This window comes from Heteronotia binoei, chromosome 9 (assembly GCF_032191835.1).
Source record: "Heteronotia binoei isolate CCM8104 ecotype False Entrance Well chromosome 9, APGP_CSIRO_Hbin_v1, whole genome shotgun sequence".
Lineage (NCBI taxonomy): Eukaryota > Metazoa > Chordata > Lepidosauria > Squamata > Gekkonidae > Heteronotia > Heteronotia binoei.
The window spans coordinates 88,489,398-88,507,474 of record NC_083231.1 but is presented as its reverse complement, the minus strand read 5'-3'; the positions used below and the strand labels follow the sequence as shown (position 1 = coordinate 88,507,474).

General features: G+C 43.3%; 1 protein-coding gene across 3 annotated transcripts in view; it reads right to left on the bottom strand.

The window, feature by feature from the left end:
• Positions 1 to 17,093, bottom strand: part of PAPSS1 (3'-phosphoadenosine 5'-phosphosulfate synthase 1) — an 81,906-nt gene extending 64,813 nt beyond the window's left edge. Inside the window, exons 1-7 of one of the 3 annotated variants that reach the window (XM_060246954.1) lie at positions 16,741 to 16,955; positions 16,580 to 16,651; positions 16,391 to 16,483; positions 15,572 to 15,742; positions 13,524 to 13,730; positions 3,777 to 3,891; positions 1,256 to 1,491 (exon numbers count right to left, since the gene is read on the bottom strand). In XM_060246954.1, the coding sequence (XP_060102937.1) occupies positions 1,256 to 1,491; positions 3,777 to 3,891; positions 13,524 to 13,583 (411 nt within the window). In that variant the 5' untranslated portion in view covers positions 13,584 to 13,730; positions 15,572 to 15,742; positions 16,391 to 16,483; positions 16,580 to 16,651; positions 16,741 to 16,955. Of the gene's footprint in view, positions 1 to 1,255; positions 1,492 to 3,776; positions 3,892 to 13,523; positions 13,731 to 15,571; positions 15,743 to 16,390; positions 16,484 to 16,579; positions 16,652 to 16,718 lie in introns of all 3 variants that reach the window. The other 2 variants (XM_060246955.1, XM_060246953.1) reach the window with 2 other exon arrangements.
• Positions 17,094 to 18,077: the final 984 nt, after the last annotated feature.

Here is an 18,077-nt window from a genome sequence, read left to right as displayed (position 1 = left end):
TCTGATTCAGAAAGAAGGGCGAGGTATAAATCTGCAGTCGTCTTCTTCTTATGCAAGACTTTTCTGACTATCATTTCCATCTACAGGTACACATACCTGCATAGCCTTGGTTAACTTTAAATCTATCCACACTCAGTATACAATGAAACATGCCAAAGAGTGTGCTATGAATCACTTGGCTGCAAGCCATTTGAGACAGCTGCACAAAGCAGCAAGTGATTCTCGTTCTCACACAGAGATATGCATTGCTTGTTTGCTTGCTCACTCTCTATCCCTATTTCTGGTTTATTTAACGTTAAACTAATGAACTTTCACAACACTTCTAGTTCCTACTCATGAACTCCCAAGTATTAGGACCTCTGATGTAAATCATGCTGTTCTGCTAAACGACAAAGGGAAAGACTTTCTGTCAACCTTGGAACAGCACAATACTACACGGTTAAGAACAGAGTCACTGGTTCAATGAGCAATTTAGCTGCTATTTATATTGTTACCATCAAATGTGCGTTCAGCTGTACCTATCTGCCAAGATGAAAGCAGAAACCATTTTTACCCAAGGATAATAAGATAAAAAGTTGGGGAAGTTGCTCTTTTTTGCTATGCAGATTACACCACTCTAAAAGGTCATCAGTGACAAGGTGTTCCCTTTGTCTCTTAACCCCAAAATTTGCACCAGGCCTGTTTTCAAAAAAAAACTTAGCCCAATGGTTAAATTTGCTCTGTTTCAATCTAAACACACGTCCAAAAGTCTGAGTTGGATTTACAGGGCTCAGTTCTTTCCATCACGGGACCTCGTACACCTCTTGAAAGCTGCTTCTAAACACAATAGAACCATAAAAAGCAGCATCACAAGCAATGAAAATGCAAGAGGCTCTTTGGTTCCTAACTGATGTAAATATTCACTTTAACACTTAACATCTATTCTAATGAAGGAGGTTGTAAGGAGGAGGAGAAGGAGAAGTTTATACCCCACCCTTCACGCAAAGTCTCAGAACTACTTACAACCTCCTTTCCCTTCCCCTCCCCACAATGGACACCCTGTGAGATAAGTGGGGCTGAGAGAGCTCTGAGAACTGTGGCTTGCCCAAGATCACTCAGCAGGTGCATGTGGAGAAGTGTGGAATCAAACCTGGTTCTGCCAGATTAGAGTCCACTACACCAAACTGGCTCATAAAATTATTATAACTGCACTTTCTGAAACTACCACATTTCAGTACAATTCCAGTACTGCAGAATGAGGTTGTCAGGTGCTCACCTGGGCATAAGGAGAAATAAAGCTAGTGATGCACACTAGGCCAGCATCTGCAAACAGCTTAGCAACCTCAGCAATCCGGCGGACGTTTTCTTCCCTGTCTTCCGGTGAGAAACCCAGGTTCTTATTGAGGCCCTGCCTGATGTTGTCGCCATCCAAGGTATAGCAAGGGATGCCATGACACACCAGATACTCTTCCAATGCCATGCTAACTGTGGTCTTCCCAGCTCCGGACAGTCCTACATTATTACAGGTTTTTAAACAAAAAAAGAGTGACATTCATTCAGCATAGGTAATTAACTCCTTTTTCTAAAACTCTGCAGATGTAATTATGAAAAAAGTAGTCTTCTTTTTCAAAAAAGAAATAAAAAAAGAGCAGCTGCGCCACTTTCTCAGCAGCTGGCTCATTGCTGCTGCCCTGGCTCTGATCTTGAGCACGCCGGAGGGGTGGCATAGCAGCCACCAGCCCCCCGCATGGTTTTACCCATCCATCAGCTGATCAGAGGGGAGCGGGGGGAATCAGTCTTTAAAGAGTCCGGGAGTGCGGTGCTTCACCGCCCATTCCCGGGAATTAAAATTTTGAAAAGGGACGAGGGAGGAGGAGGCGGCAAATACGGATTTGCCTAAGGGGCAGGGTGGGAGGCTGAATTTGGTGCACCTGCTCTGCCGGCACCCTAGGCAAATGCCTAGTTTACCTAGTGGCCGGGCTTGCCCTGCTCACAAATTAGAATTTTTGCTCACAAAACTCCACAGCTTAGAGGAAGCATTGGTCAAAGGACTGCCAAGCAATGGAAAAGTGGTGCACAAATGGGAATAATACTTGAGATCTAGCCCACCTTTGTTATAGCCCTACTACAAATATACAGATGTTTAAAAATGTTGAAATTTGACATTCATGTGTCATTCAATCAAGAGAAAGACAGACCAGAAGTGAGATTTACCTTGATTCCTAAGATTTTTTAGCACAGTTTCCATTTATTTGTATAAGGTTGGATCCTGTACACCATGCTGACAGATGTGCATTTTCCCCATCTTCCCCCTTTCACTGTGAGTACCAGAGAGATGAATTCTGGGAGCTGGGGAAGCACATGGACAAAAAGCCATGCGACATGTACAGCTGCAGCAAAGAGGGGGAAGCAGAAGAAATTGCACCTTCTGATTGTGATGCAGCCAGACCTCTTATTTAAGGCTCTCTGGAACAGATTCACAGAATCCTGCCCACGGGATATCTGTATCCCACCTTTCCACTAAGCAAATAGTGTAAGCTTGGTCACAAAGATATACATTAAAAAAATGCACGCTACTAATCAAAATGCATACAAGCTTAAGGCAGCATGAAAACATCAACTAAAAAAGGATGAGATCAAGAATGTCTTAACCTGACATCAGAAAGTGAGGACACCAAACAAATTTACTGATGAAGGGTATTTTGCAACCTAGACTCAACCACTGGAAAGCCCCTATAACCATATGCCTGTTTTCCAAGCTTCAGTTACACAGTACGGCACCAACCCACTATCCAGGGTCTTTAGATTTCCAGACCCTCAGCTATTTTACCCTTTGAAGATCTACCAACACCTTGAAGTCTGACTGGAAGCTGATTTGCATAGTATAAGTACATCATCGCAGGTCCCCATTAGGGCTCTCACCACTATGCAGCACTAGAGCTTATTAAGAGCAGTAATATTAACTGAATACACATTGTCATTTTGCAAGTCATTCTGAGAACTTTTCCATTTGAAAGCACTTGATCATAGCAAAAAAAATTAATTTGTTCACATTCAGACATTCACCGACTCCAGATGTTGGCTGAAGGTTGCATGTGCTTCCCTGAAACCTGATGCAAAGGCTGAGTTCAGTGTCATTTGCACACTGATGACACCAGACTCCAAATCTCTGGCTTATTTCACCTGCCATTTTCCAATACAAGACTGATCAAAGCCACTAAGTAATACACCATCTTTCCATTTGCAAAAATATATTGCAAGGATCGTGTACAACACATAATAAACAATACAATAATGATAGAGGCCAGCGATGCGAGGGCCTTTTAAAGTAACAGAAACTACAAGGGGGCCAAAAAACCCTGTCTCTAAATGAATAGATATAAGTCCAAACTTGGAAACAGTCCAACTGACATTCACAAGATGGGTGTTCTGGAGGAACGTAGCTTCAACACTGCACTTTTCCAGCTCATGTACATGCAGAAAAACTTGAGACATGTAATGTAAGTATTTTCCCATTCTCCGGAATGCTCCCTGTATAGCAAATTCATAATGTTTAAGGCGGTCCTGTTCCTGACCATTCTCTTTTCACAAGTTCCTATTGCTTAGCAGATAGCAAAGTGAAAAACCCCCCAGCCTTTCCTAAAGATAAAATTTAGTAATTCAGGAGCAGATGTGCTGCAAGAGTAAAAGAATGAGATCAAGAGGAAAATCTTTAACTGGTGCCCTCTGCTATTGGCCTCATTCTAAAACGGTCAGCAGCAAAACAAATACTGTACATGTAGGCAGCAATACTGTACCTGTTAACCAGACTGTGCAGCCCCGAAAACCACTTCTGGTCCCTACCACCTGCCCCCTCTTATTCCGACTGACATGGTGAGCTTGATAGGTGACATTGGTAGCTCTCTGCATTCCCTGAAGGAAAAAGAGCACATAAAGTTTTCTTAGTAAGAATGATTTCAGAGGGCAGCTGTGTTGGTCTGCAGTAGAACAATTTGATTCTCCAGTAGCACCTTAAAGACTAGTAAGAATTTCAGGGTATAAGAAATCATTAAACACTGATTAATTGCATGATAGGAAAGCGTGCAAGTACACACAAATGTTGCAAATAGGAGCACTTTGCTAATGAAGGTTTACAGCCTTAGGCTGTGAAATAGTGCAGAAATAAGCAAGTTATGGTTTTATGTTATATTCTTATTTCTGATCTGACCCACAATATTAGCTTACTTCCTGCTGCCAGGTAATGGGTCATCATTGCTTCGTTATTCAAATGGCCCCCAAGAGTTCAAAGACATGGCAGGAACTAGGCATAAATATGCCAGGAGTTAAGAAAATGAGAATTCTGAATGGTAGCAATGGGTGCTCGCCTAACAGCACAATCATCTGTTTAGACTAAGATGAGCACCCATAGCATTTTATCCCACCCACAGCAGTGCACACAGTTGTCTCCTCTTGCAGCCCTGTGATGAAGGTTAGGACAAGAGAAAACAACTAGTCTGAAGTTATTCATTGAGATTCAGAAGTAAGCAGCCATTAGTCCCATCTGAAATCCAGTATTCCCCTAGCAGACTCTTTAACACTTTCACATTCAGAAATTCAGGGACTGCTGGTAGCTGTGCTGATCCACTGGGGGGAGGGAACATTTCTGTAACACCTGTTATTAGGACCAATCAAAATATCACAAAATAGTGTGCAATTTTTTAGACTGGTCTGAAATCTATAGAAAGAAGCACAGGACAAGTGGTAGAGGTAACCAGATTAGATGGTCTGGACATAGCTAGACTCAGACTGTACCCCCACCTCTTGGGATAAGGAAAAAGCAGTCTCCATTTGCAAACAATCATCAGCTGCTCATTAAATGCATACCACCAAACAGACCACACAGCAAAAAAATTCCAGAAATGCCAAGTTCCCAAATGGACAATCCCAAACCAAGTCAGGCACTTAATAAAATTCAGCTTTAAAAAATCATTAACAAGGAAAAGGCTGTAGAGTATTTGTGCATTATATTGTTTTCAGATAGCATTTTTAGTCTTCAGAAATTAATTTCAATTTTAAAAACAAATCTCATTAAAAAAAAAACTTCAGTGTGGCAACATCTAATAAGAACATAAAAACTAGAGCACAGTGTGTTATGTGCGGGGGGGGGGGGGGGAATTCAGTTTAGATATTTTGCAGGATTTCTCAAGACCCTGAAGTGTTGGCAAAATTTTACACTTCCTCAATTGCCAGTATTTAAGTAGGTACTTCATTTTGAAGCTGCAGTCAAAAGTAAAATGTAAATTAACTATAGATGAAGGCTTGGATCTCCAGTAAAAGTTTCATGGAAGGTTTCCTGTTACACAGTTTTCTCAGTCCTGATGTTTGAGGCCCATGTGGGAGGGGCAATCTAAAAAAACAGAATATCCCACTCTCCTGCCCCCATCTCCATGGTTTAGACAGAACCTTTGCAAATTATGGAACAGACAACCAGACATGTGCAGGAAACATCAACTTTCTGAGAAACCACAAGGCTTTTTTTGACCTTGAATACTACCAACTTTGGTAACACTACCACCCATCTTGGTTTTATTGAAAAGGCCCAGCAGTAAGTCATTTGCATATTAGACCATACACCCTGATGTCACCCCATTCAGTAGGTTACTTTCCACATACAGACACAGAACAGTACAGTGCTGTCAGCTGCATTTCATGGATGTGTGTTCTCACACAGACCAATGAGAGACTTTGTTTTGCCCCCTCCCAGTGGAGAGCCATGTGCAGTGGAGCGGGCAATGGCAGGCCCAGCTTCTACTGGATGGGGGCACTTGTGGGCGGCTCCACGTCTCTTCACTCTCTTCATAAGCCCATTGGAGACTGAAGGCAGCAGAGAAGACAGAGCATGCAGTCTGGGAGTGCATGACTGCCTAATGCCTTCCCTCAGCCAGAGGCCCTTTTTTGAGCTGGAGCTCTGACCAAGTGTTCCTGTATGCTACTCAAAAAAGGAGCCCTGATTGTAATCATGTTCACTTTGGAGTCTCATGTCAAGATTTTGAGTGTTAGAGCAAAGTCACAAGGTTGTCACCTGCACTTCAAATGGCTCAATGACAAACTTATGCTTTGATTGCTTAAGAGCAATCAAACCTGGCCAACCTATCCAAAGATAAGGAGGCCACATATATTGAAGCACCATGAATTTGGTTAGGGCCAAGCTACACTTCCTCTTCCCCACCAAGCCTGAAACTCAGTGACGAAGAACAGCAAGCAGAAAGGTTCTAACCAATACTCAGGTACTGCTTCGCTGCTCCTTTCCAATGAAAATGGAAGCAGAGGCCTTCAAGGGTTGCCACATCTCCTCAGAAAGATTAATAGGAGGTAAAAAAATAATAATGCAAATAGATCAATCATTCGCTAGATCACTCACACTTGCTGAACAAATAGAATTTACTATTTAAGCTGGACACAAACCATTTACAGTGCTTTCCGGTTCTTCTCACACTGGAGCTATGCATGTGTGAAAAACTGAAAGGCAATGGAAAAGTCTTCTGAACACAGGGTTTCTGAACGTGCTGATGGCCAGGCAGCAAGGATCACTGCATTTCAGCATCCTTGAACTTCAAAATGCATACGTGATTTAAATAATCTCAGAAGAAAACTAACCAAGCCGTCTTCCTTTCTCCCATGGCCCATAGCAAATATGAGATCAGGCACTGACTCCACAATAGCAAATATGAGATCAGGCACTGACTCCACAATAGAATTGTTGTTGTTGTTTTTCAGTTTTACGCTCCGGTTTTCTGCCTAATGGAGCCCCAAGGCAGCTTACATTGGTGTCCTTTTCTAATTCTCGCAACAAGCCTGTGCAGTAGATTAGGCTGAGAGTGTCTGACTGGCCCTAAGCCATCAAGCCAGCAAATTTCTACGGCAGACCAGGGATTCAAACTTGGGCCTCTAAGGTCTTCCTCTTGCTTCAGGACTAACAGGAATATTGCAAAAAGCATTGCAGTTTTCTTGTATTAACAATTTGCGTCTCTTCTTGTATTAATAATCAAATGCAGATTTTTCATCAAGGCATTAAGTGCAGTTTAACATCTTTTTACATATGGCAGACACAGAAATCTACAGCATAAGTTTTGATATTGGGTACATAGGAATTCTTCTCTCCCTCTGAAAATATCAGAATTTGAGGGCATCCAATGAAGCAGATAGGTCCTTGATTCAGGGCAAACAAAAGGAAATAGTTATTTATACAGTGAGCAATGTTCCCTCTAAGCTGAGTCAGCGTGAGCTAGCTCACAGATTTCTAGCCTCCAGCTCACACATTTTTGCCTTGGATCAGGAAGGAGGACTCCAGAGCACAATAATTTATGCAGCAGTTCACAACTTTAATGCCAGCAGCTCACAACTTTAATACCAGTAGCTCACAAAGTAGAATTTTTGCTCACAAGACTCTGCAGCTTAGAGAGAACATTAACAGTGAGTGGTTCAAATGTGGAATTTGCTGCCAGAGGATGCAGTGATGGCCATATGCACAGACAATTCTGAAAGGGGATTAGACAGATCCATGGACAATAGGTCTACAAGTGGCTACTAGTCATAGTGACTAAAGGGAACCTCCACAGTCAGAGGCAGTAAATGTCTGGATCCCAGAGCCAGGAGGCAACATCAGTGGAAGGCCTTGGCTTCTATGTCCTGTTGTTCCTCCAAAAGAACTGGCTGGCCACTAGGTGAGACAGGATGCTAGACAATAAAGACCACTGGCGTGATCCAGAAGGGCTCTTCGTATGTTTTTAACTTTTGCTGCTCAAACTCTTACTGAAATGGCATCATTATGATTTCCTTGTCTCTTGCTTCACCATCACTTCAGGGAGGAAAGTCCATTGTATTCTAGATTTAGGAAGTATTTGCGTAGTCTTGTATTTGGTTACTGTAGTTATGCAGTTATGCAATGTGTTTCTAGTAGCAACTTTTAAGCTCTATTGGTCAGCCTCTGTCTCTCCACCTCCTTCCTCACAATGCCTGGAGGGAGTGAAGGCAAGTTTCTAGCTCTGAGAAACCAGTTTTTTCCAACTTCTCAAAATATAAATTATCTTCTATTCAAGATTGTATCAGCTCTAGCCCTCACATTATCACTATTAAAGTGCTGCACCACTGCACAACTTGAATGCCTTATAGCTTTCATTATTTATCTACAGAAGCCTTACCTTCTGAGCACCAAGCATTACCAAAAATGCCATTTACTCCATGACGTATCAGTCTAACCAATCAGGCAGGGAAGATATTACCACAATAAAATTCATCGAGTTCTTTAAGTTTTTAAAGCCCTTTGAATTGGTCCTCTCAGACTATGCAGAATACCTTACACATTTCATCATGGACCCTTTACCAAGAAACATGTCATACTGGTTTTATTTTTTAAAAAAATTAAAAAGAAAGCAAAAGTATAAAATAACCACACAATTCCATTTTTTCATATACCAAGATAAACATGAAAAAAATATTACTGTGGCAACTACTGAAATACCTCTTTTGGAGACATATAGTTTCTCAGAATCCTGTATTTTTAAACAAGGTTACTCTGATTAGTTGAGCAGAAAATATCCCAGTCATTACCCTGTAATGCCTAACTGCAGGGAAACATGGGATCTACTCCAAAGCACACACTCAGTTTGCACAAAGGTGATGAGACAGTGATTGATGTCATTGCCTACATAATTGTTCTAATTTATTTTCTTTTGGCATTTGTATTGAATTGGAGGGATCTACTCCAAAGAACACATTCAGTTTGCACAAGGGTGACTACTGACTAGCCAGTGGTTGACGTCATTGGCTACCTAGTTGTTTTGATTTCTTTTTTGATATCTTTATTGAATTGGAGCTAAACCCATCCTGATGCCATATTTAATTAATATGGCTTATTGGCTTAATTAATATCCCACCTTTCTTCCCAACGGGGACTCAAAGTAGCTGACATCATACTCCTCCATTTTATCCTCCCAATAACCCTATAAGGTGTGACTGGACCAAGGTCATCCAGCAAGCTTCCATGGCAAAGTGGAGATTCAAATCTGGGAAAGAACCCTTGAGCCACTTCTGGAATTTTATCCTAGGGTAGCCTTAGGTCTGGGAAAATATGCTTTGACCAACCCAACCTTTCTTCAGGTATGAGGTTGATTCTCAAGCGTCAGTCCAATTCCCTTCAAAAACTATGTGCTAAACAATACAGAGTCCCCAGCTCAGCATCTACAGATAGCCCATTCTAAATATAGGCACTGGGTTTATCTTATGTGGTTGCTGTCAGACCTCCACCTATCTCTGTTGGGGCTTGCTGCTGTCTTCTTGCTCACCCTGGGGAGCAGCAAGAGGTCTCAGAATGGGAGGAAAGGGGGGGGGGGAGGTTAAAACATCCTTCTCCTCCTCTTCCCTGCCAGTTTGCCTCCGCAGTCACTTCTGGAGTCCGGCTCACTCTCTTTCATAACCTCTGCCTCTTGGCTCCCTTTTATCCTCCCCTTCTACTCTATTTCCTGCCTGTCATCCTTCTTCCCTGAATAACTATAGGATCACAGAGTTAGAAGGGGCCTTACAGGCCATCTAGTCCAACCTCCTGCTCAAAGTAGGATCAGCCTAGAGCATCCCTGACAAGTATTTATCCAGCCAGTGCTTAAAGACCGCCAGTGGGGAGGAGCTCACCACCTCCCTAGGCAGCTTATTCTACTGTTGAACAACTCTGACTGTAAAAAAGGTTTCCTTAATATCCACTTTTCCACCCTTAGTTTAAACCAATCATTGCAAGTTCCAACAGGAACAGCTCCCTGCCCTCCTCTAAGTGACAGCCCTTCAAATACTTCAAGAGAGCAATCATGTTCCCCCCTCAGCCTCCTCTCCTCCAGACAAAACATTCCCTCTGGAATCATCAGCCTTTCCCACATTCAGGCTGGCTGTATCTGGCCTCCTGCCTTGTCCCTGACTCCTGGTTCTCCCTGACATGGGGTGGGTCAGCTTGAAGGCGTCCAGGTCATGGGCCAGAAGTATCCAACTCAATCTCCGAAGGTGCACCATTCTTTGGAACTGAGCCAGTCAATGGCTGCTGCCAGGGTATAGGCTCCACGACTAGCCGCACTGGGATACCAGTCCCAGCTGTCTTTGGGCCACAGCTGGCCTTGTCAGCTCCCTAGCCTCCCTGCCCCTTTCCCAATCAGATGCTGCCAGTGGTGCCCTCTGCATGGGGCATGTCAGCTCTGTTGCACTCCTCTCTGCCCTAAGACCCAGGACTGGTGAGTGGAGTCCTTCTCCTGTTGACGTCTGGGCTTGGACCTGAAGAGGCCCTGCCAGTGCTTTCCAGAGTCTCAGGGAGGCCAAGTGCCCCCAAGCTTGAACAGTTGCGTACTAACACAAGAATTTCTTACTGCTAAATCTACTAGAATTCATTCACTCAGATAATCAAAATTGTATTTAAGAAGCTAAAGCAGAAAATGCTAAAAGAGGATTACAGCTAAACATCAAGAAGAGAAAAGTAATGACTACTGGGGAATTATACCAATAATAAAGAAACTGAAATCGTTCAATATACTTTATTCCTTGGCTCTATAGTCAACCAAAAAGGAGAATGAAACCAAGAAATCAGAAGGAGATTGAGAGTGGGAAGTGAAGCTATGAAGGAGCTAGAAAAGATCCTTACATGTAAGGACGTTTTGCTGGTAACCAAGATAAAAATAATTTGTGCCACAGCATTCCCCATTATTATGCATGGGCATGAAAGCTGGATAATGAAAAAGGTGACTGAAGAAAGTTGATTCATTTGAAAAGCTGCGTTGGATAAGACCCTGTCAGATACTGAGGACCACCAAAAAGACCAATGAGTGGGTTCTAGATAAAAATCAAGCCTAAATTCTCCCAAAGAACTAAAATTACTAAATGTTATAGAGCAAGGGCATCAAACCCATTTACTATGAGGGCCGGATCTGACATAAATGAGACCTTGTTGGGCCAGGCCATATGCGTCATAAAATGTAATGTCAGGTAGCAGAGATATAAACTTTAAAAAGGACACAAACACAAATAAAGATTTCTTAAAAACTTAAAATAAAATATGCTTAAAATATTTGCACTCTTGCAATATTTTGTTTATTTAACAGTCTCTGGTAACTGACACCTCTTGCTCTGAATTACTGCATCAAAATCTGGAGACAATGTCTCTGCTGTAACAAACTTAAGTATGCTGTTCAGGTATTGCTTAGATGTGTGTAAGTTGTAAACCTACTTTTGATTTCTTGACATACATGACAGAAATTTCATGGTCATTGCTTTGAGCCTAAGACCCAAGGGGAAACATGAAATGGCTGGGCATTGCAAGTTTTTGTACATAAGTTGCTTCATGTGCTGGTCAGCCACAGAGAAAATAGAGGCTTTGCTCTGTAACTCCTGTGTGATTGAGCAAGCCTAGAAAAGTAAGAGAGAGAGAGAAGGAAGCAGATGACAGTGAATTGCTTGCAAGCCTGATAGGAGCCCTCCAGGGTCCTGATCCAGCCCTTGGGTCACACGTTTGACATCACTGTTATAGAGGCTATCGTACTTTGGTCATGTTTTGCGAAAACAAGAGTCACTGGTAGGAAAAGTTAAAGGCAGCAGGAAGGGAAAGACTCAACATGACTTAATCAAGAAAGCCACGGCCCTCAGTTTGAATGACCAGGACATTATGGAAATCATTAATTTATAGGACTGCCATGGATCAAAAGCAACTTGATGGCATTTAACACACATTTAAAAAGGAAAAGAATATTACATCGTAGTGCTTCAAAGTTGCTTAACCCCATATGTTACCTTTACTGACCTTTGCATCCTGTTTTCAGTCACCATGTCTACTCACATTTCAGAATGGTTTTCTACGACCCAGTCTTGTAGGCTAAAAAACCTCCAAGGCTGTGGCAATGAATAAACAAGATGAGAACTTATTGTAATTCAAAGTGGACCCTTGAAAAAAAGTAGGGGGGAAATTAAACCAGATTACAGAAGGAATAATTGTGCCAGAATCCTATCAGTACCAGGTAAACAGGAGATTTTGACTACTAAGGGGGGATTTTATTTATTGAGTTATATATGTTTCATTAAAAATGCTGGCCAGGAACATCTTCCATTTTCAGAAAAGTTGTAAATCACTGAACTTCACAAGGAACCCCAAACAGCACTTACATGGCTTACCAAAGGCACAACCTAAATTCTTTTACCTCATCAGGCCATCTCCCCACACCCCAAACAACATGACTAGACTTGCTGTACTTTACCTTCACTTGCACCTGCTGAGACGGCCTTGGGTCAGCCACAGCTTTCATAGAAGCTGTCCTTGAAAGGGCAGCTGCTGTAAAAGCACTCTCAGCCCCACCTACCTCACAGATTCAGAGCATAGGGCGAGATATAAATCCAAAATCATCATCTTCTACACTGAAAACAATACCACAAAACAAGATTCATACCTGGCATTTTTAAAAGAAACAGAAAAAGCAGAAACATTTTTATCTCACTAACAGAGAACTAGAAATTCACTTTGCTGGCTCAGTTTGCACTTTGCTTCTGAGTTTCTAACACTCAGGTCTTTTTCCCCCACCTGATCTGCCTCAAAACAAAATGATTCCTCACCGACATGCATTTATTTTCAGCTCATTGGAATTCTTCATTATTCAAATCACTGCATTATAAGACCAGCCCCTCTGGATCAGACCAAAACCATTCAGTTAGGCCAGCATCCCACTTGCCAACAGAGGCCAAGCTTCATTCCTGGTAAAGGCCTCTTTCCCTCCCCACCCCTAGCCATTTCCTAGTCTATGGCTGGTGCTGTAAATCGACCTGTTGGCACCTTGGCAAGGGAAAAAAAAAACCCAAACTGTGTTCATTCCTGCTTCAACAGTGCTCTCATTCAAGGAGCCGTCCACAAAGAACCTCAGTCTCTCGCCACCCAAGATTTATGAATGGTGACATTGTACACTGGAAATTCCAAGCCTTTTCCTCCGCCAATAGACACCAAGAAAAACGAGAGCGTTCCTCTGCATTGTCGTCTTTTTACCACCCACAACTTTTAAAGCAGACGATAATCGGAGACGTGACATTAAGCAGCACGGAATCGCATTTTTTTTTTAAAAGCAAGCTTTCTTTTAAAAATATAAATCTAAAGAGAAATTACAAAAGAAAAAAAAAGACGGATTACCTCCTTTTTGTTGTTATTTCCCCCTCAAAGCAAGGGCGTCAGGAGCATCTACTTCAATGTGTTCCTCCTGCAGCGCAAGGGGAAACCTCGGGCATCCCAAGAAGCCCCGCATGACTCACCAGACACCGCCCCTTGTTCCAAACTAGGCACATTTTGTGCGACAGGGATGGAGACGGCAACAAACGGGGCACTCGGCTTGCTGTCCCAGCTGAGTTGCCCTCCCCCTCAAAGCACCAAGTATTCCCCTCAAGGTCCTTCAAGCAAAAGCGCATCATTCTGCACAAGCAAGGTCGGGCAGGCTTTCCCCTCCTGCTTCTCTCCTCCCACCCCCGACCCCCATCCTCGTCTGCAGCTGCGAATTCGGACTTACCCAGTTCTGCACTTTGTTGCTCAGCTTGACTTTTTTGCACTGGCTGGCAGGCAGCTCCATTGGAAGGAAGGATCAGAAGAACAAAAAGGGAAGGAATGCAGGCGAGGGCGCGCTGGCGGAGGAGACGACTGGCTGGCCCGGAGAGGGGGAAAGATGCTCTCGCAAGAGAAGATTCCGGCGGTGCTGCAGCGCGCGAGCCCGGCTCGGCTGGAGGAGGCAGATAAGAGGAAAGTGGGTGGGGCGAGAGAGGGGGGGCAAGAGTGAGGCGGGGACAGCGGCCGGGCGCTCCAATTACCCTCCCCGTCGCTTCTAAGAGCGCGCATGCGCACGGCTCCCATCGCCACGCAACCCGGCGCGCTCCTCTATAGGTTTGCTTCAGAAAATGACGTTGATGCCCAGAGGTGGGAGATGACAAAAAGGGTGAGCAGCACTTCCGGGTTTGCCGCTCTAGCAGCCTCCTTTTGGCGGGCGGGGGAAGAGGTAGAGTTGCTGGGTTTAGGGCCGTAGGGAAAGAAACGGCGCTTTATCGGATTAGGGTAAAAATAGCCATCTTGGCGTTTACAGAAGTGCGGGGTTGGAAACTGTAGGCTTCCCCGTCACGTGCCTGCACCCGAAAGCTTATGCCTTGAATCAACCTTTGCTGGTCTTAAAGGTGCCCTGGACTCAAACATTGTTCACTCTCGTATTGTTGTTTCCACACGCCTGGCAAATGAAAGCCAGAGATTTTGGGAAGTTCTGTTTTATTGTCGATTTCCAGGGGCGGCCAAACTGTGGCTCTTTCACACAAATTGTGTGGCTCTTGAAGCCCCCACCACCCCGTCGGCTGGATTGGAGAAGGCATTTATCTCTTCAAATCACTTCTCCGAGCCAGCCAGTGGCTTGGGAGACTGCATTTAAAGTTAAAATTGCTTTCTTTCCACCTCCCACCCTCCCTCATCTGTTTGCTGCGTTCCTTCCTGTCTTGCAGCTCTCAAACATCTGACATTTATTCTATGTGGCTCCTGCGTTAAGCAAGTTTGGCCACCCCTGGGCTAGCCCGATATCAACAGATCTTGGCAGCTAATCAGGGTCAGCTCTGGTTAGTGCTTGGTAGGGTTGCCAAGTCCAATTCAAGAAATATCTGGGGACTTTGGGGGTGGAGCCAAGATTAAGGCTATGACAAGCATAATTGAACTCCAAGGGGAGTTCTGGCCATCACATTTAAAGGGACGGCACACCTTTTCAATTCCTTCCTTTCATAGGAAATAATGAAGGATAGGGGCACCTTCTTTTGGGGCTCATAGAATTGGACCCCCTCGTCCAATCTTTTTGAAACTTGGGTATTTTGGGGAGAGGCACTAGATGCTATACTGAAAATTCGGTGTCTCTACCCCAAAAAACAGCCCCCCCAGATACCCACAGATCAATTCTCCATGATTTTCTATGGGAATAAATCTCCATAGGGAATAACAGAGTTCCCAGAAGACATTTCCCTCCCCTTGCTTTCTGACGACCCTGAAGCGGGGGGGGGGGCTCCAAACCGGGGGATCCCCTGCCTCTAGCTGGAGATTGGCAACCCTAGTGCTTGGATAGGAAGCCACCCAGAAAGCCCAGGGTCACTATGCAGAGGTAGGCAATGGCAAACCACCTCTGAATGTCTCTTGCCTTGAAAAGCGTAGGGGTTACTATAAATCAGTTATGACTTGACAGCACTTTCCCCCACCAACAACTGTTTTGCTCTGGGCATATTCTGTGCACGCAATTGATATACATTTCTTGTTACATCCACCACAAAATGGTCCCCTGTCCACTTTAAATGTTATTTATTTAGGGGGGTTGATTATTTTGTTTTTGCTTTGTAATAAGGGTCTGGGCACACAACTCAAAGAATGCAGTGGTAGAATGTTGATATGGTAGGATGGAATGCACCACTCTGGACTGTGGGGGACAGGAACCTTCACTAATTTCCAGTATCCTGCAACCAGATTCATTACATGCAATAAATCAGTGTTGATATGATTGGCATTCACACTTTACATTGCTTACAGAGAAAGATAATAAATGTATACCTTGGCTGTAGTATTGCTGGTGGGTACAGTCCTAATATGGATCTTCCAAGGTTTTTTCATGCTCTTCAGATGCAATTGTGATTTCAGTGGTATCCTGCTCAACTGGAATACTTCATTTTACATATGCAAATTCTGGAACAGTATCATGAGTTTTTAAATCTTGCATGATATCTGGAAATTATCAATCCAATGGGGAGAAATTTGTTCAGTTACAGGTGCTTTCATCTGGATTATTTCCTGACTGGTACCCCTACTCCCTTAATTACTTGCATACCTGCTCAACTAAACCAGCAATCAAGCACTGGTATGTCTAGCTATCCTCTTTATCATCATCATTCCTAAACTGCAATAGTGAAGACTAAGCATATCTTTTGCTGCAAGGCAAGACCTTGATTCATTCTTTGAAATAACTACTTCAAAGAATTCCTGAAAATCAGTGATAACAGCAACACCTGTCTGGCTGTATGATGGGACATGGGTAAAGTGTTTCTTTTTAAAAGAAAATGCAACACAAAGAACTTGTAAAGTTGAAGGCACAGTTGTTGACCTGTTGTACAGACAGTGTCCCTGCCGAGTATCAGTAATTGACTAAATTGAAATTTAAGATGATTAAACTAGCTTGCTTCAGACAGTCATTCTGGGAAACAGGTGAAGAGACCAGAAAACTTTTAACCTGCTGGTTGAAAGAGATACAAAATAAGAAAGTCATCCCTGGGATTTTAGAAGCTAAGAGCATAGTGAACGCACACATGAAGCTTCTTTATACTGAAGCAGACCATCAGTCCATCAAGGTCAGGTTTGTCTACTCAGTCACATCACCTGAAGCCCAGCCTTTTTAACTGGAGATGCTGGAGATTGAACCTGGGACCTTCTGCATGCAAAACGGGCTTTTCCACTGCTACAACCCCTCACCTGGCACCAAAAAAGATACCATACATTAATAAAATATTTCAGCATTTTTATCTGAACTTATTAAAAGGAAATATTAAGCTAGGAAATTTCAGTCACTTTCTAGATAACATGCAGCTTCCAACAGTCTTTGCAAATCAAAAACTCCATGTAGCAACTTCTATATCCATCCTGAAAGTAAAGCAATAAAACCATAAAGTGATCATCCAGGATCAATACCTCTCCCTCCCACCCTTACCTCAGAGGACTGCAAGCCCTACCAAAGGCATGCTATGCCAATAAGCCCCAAGGTTGGGGAAATTGTGAGGTTGCCACAGGGCATGGCCTTGTTGAAATCAATGCCAACAAGCTTGAGGGAGCTTAGCTGGCTCTCAGCTGCATGCTCAGTAGCAAAAGCAAATCCACCTGAGTTCTTGCAGGAAATGACCCAAGGGGACTCTGACAAAGGGGCAAGGAAAACAAGCAGTACTGACCTGAGCAGGGTAGGGCAGCCAGCTCTTTAAAACAATCCAGGGGGAAGGGCCAGTGAGTTCACCAACCCAAAGCAAGGATCTATTGGCCCAGGGTCCTGTCAGTCTCCAGGACTAGGTTGGGCAGGAAAGATTGGCTGAGCCCAGGGTTGGCCCACCCTTAGAGAAGCATTTAAATGGCATGCTCAGGAGCAACCTGGGAGGAAGAGCTAAATGTATTCCTCTGTGAGTAGGAATAGGTAATTTTCAGAGGTGAGTATAGGAATTGGGTGAAGGAAAAAACACACCTTTTTGCTATATTCTGAAGCTCTGCCCTGGGTGCTTGCCCAAATAAAGCAACCCTGGAGGGTGTGACAGCCCCAGACTCAGATCTGACCCTAGCAGAGCTGATAGACAAAACCCATAACTTCTGGGGCCAGTAAAATTATCTTTCCCAGGGCCTTTTTTCTGGAAAAAGGGGTATCAGAACTCTCAATAGAGAAATGAAGAAGAAACAAATGGGTGCCCCTCATGAATTTTTAAACATCTCTTTGAAAATTTCGTTTCTACAAAGTAGTTCGGGAACTCTGTTCCACCACATTCCCCCAGGAAAAAAGCTCTGATCTTACCTTGGAGTTTATGTATGAAGCTGACATCTCTTTAATTCTGTAACTAAGCATAGACCAACAGCACCATGGCAACTATAGGCTATTCCCATATTAGTATTTGCCTCAATTTTAGATTGCAGCTAAGATGTACAAGCTCCACCCTGAACCTGTCTCGGAAAGACTTTATTCCTGGAAGGCAAGATGTAAATCATCTTGGCTTGGCAATTAATCTAATGACTCTTTGGCAGGCTGTGCCCTTGGCCATATGGATTAATTTCCTTCCTAAGCAATGGTTTTATGTTTTGTGTGTATTTAAACTCTGTTTTTAAACTCTTTCTAAATTTTTTTGTTGACAAGAGTTTGAATATGCAAAGAAATGGAGGCAGTGACTGGTTAAAGAAAATATTGGTTTATTACAGAAGAATAAACTTGGTTAGAATAGAGGAAAAAAGAGTGAGTCAACTGTCCGACTAACTAAAGTGCAGAAAGGAACTTTGAGGGTGAGCTCAGGAAGAGCGGGAGGTCTCCAAAAAGCCAATC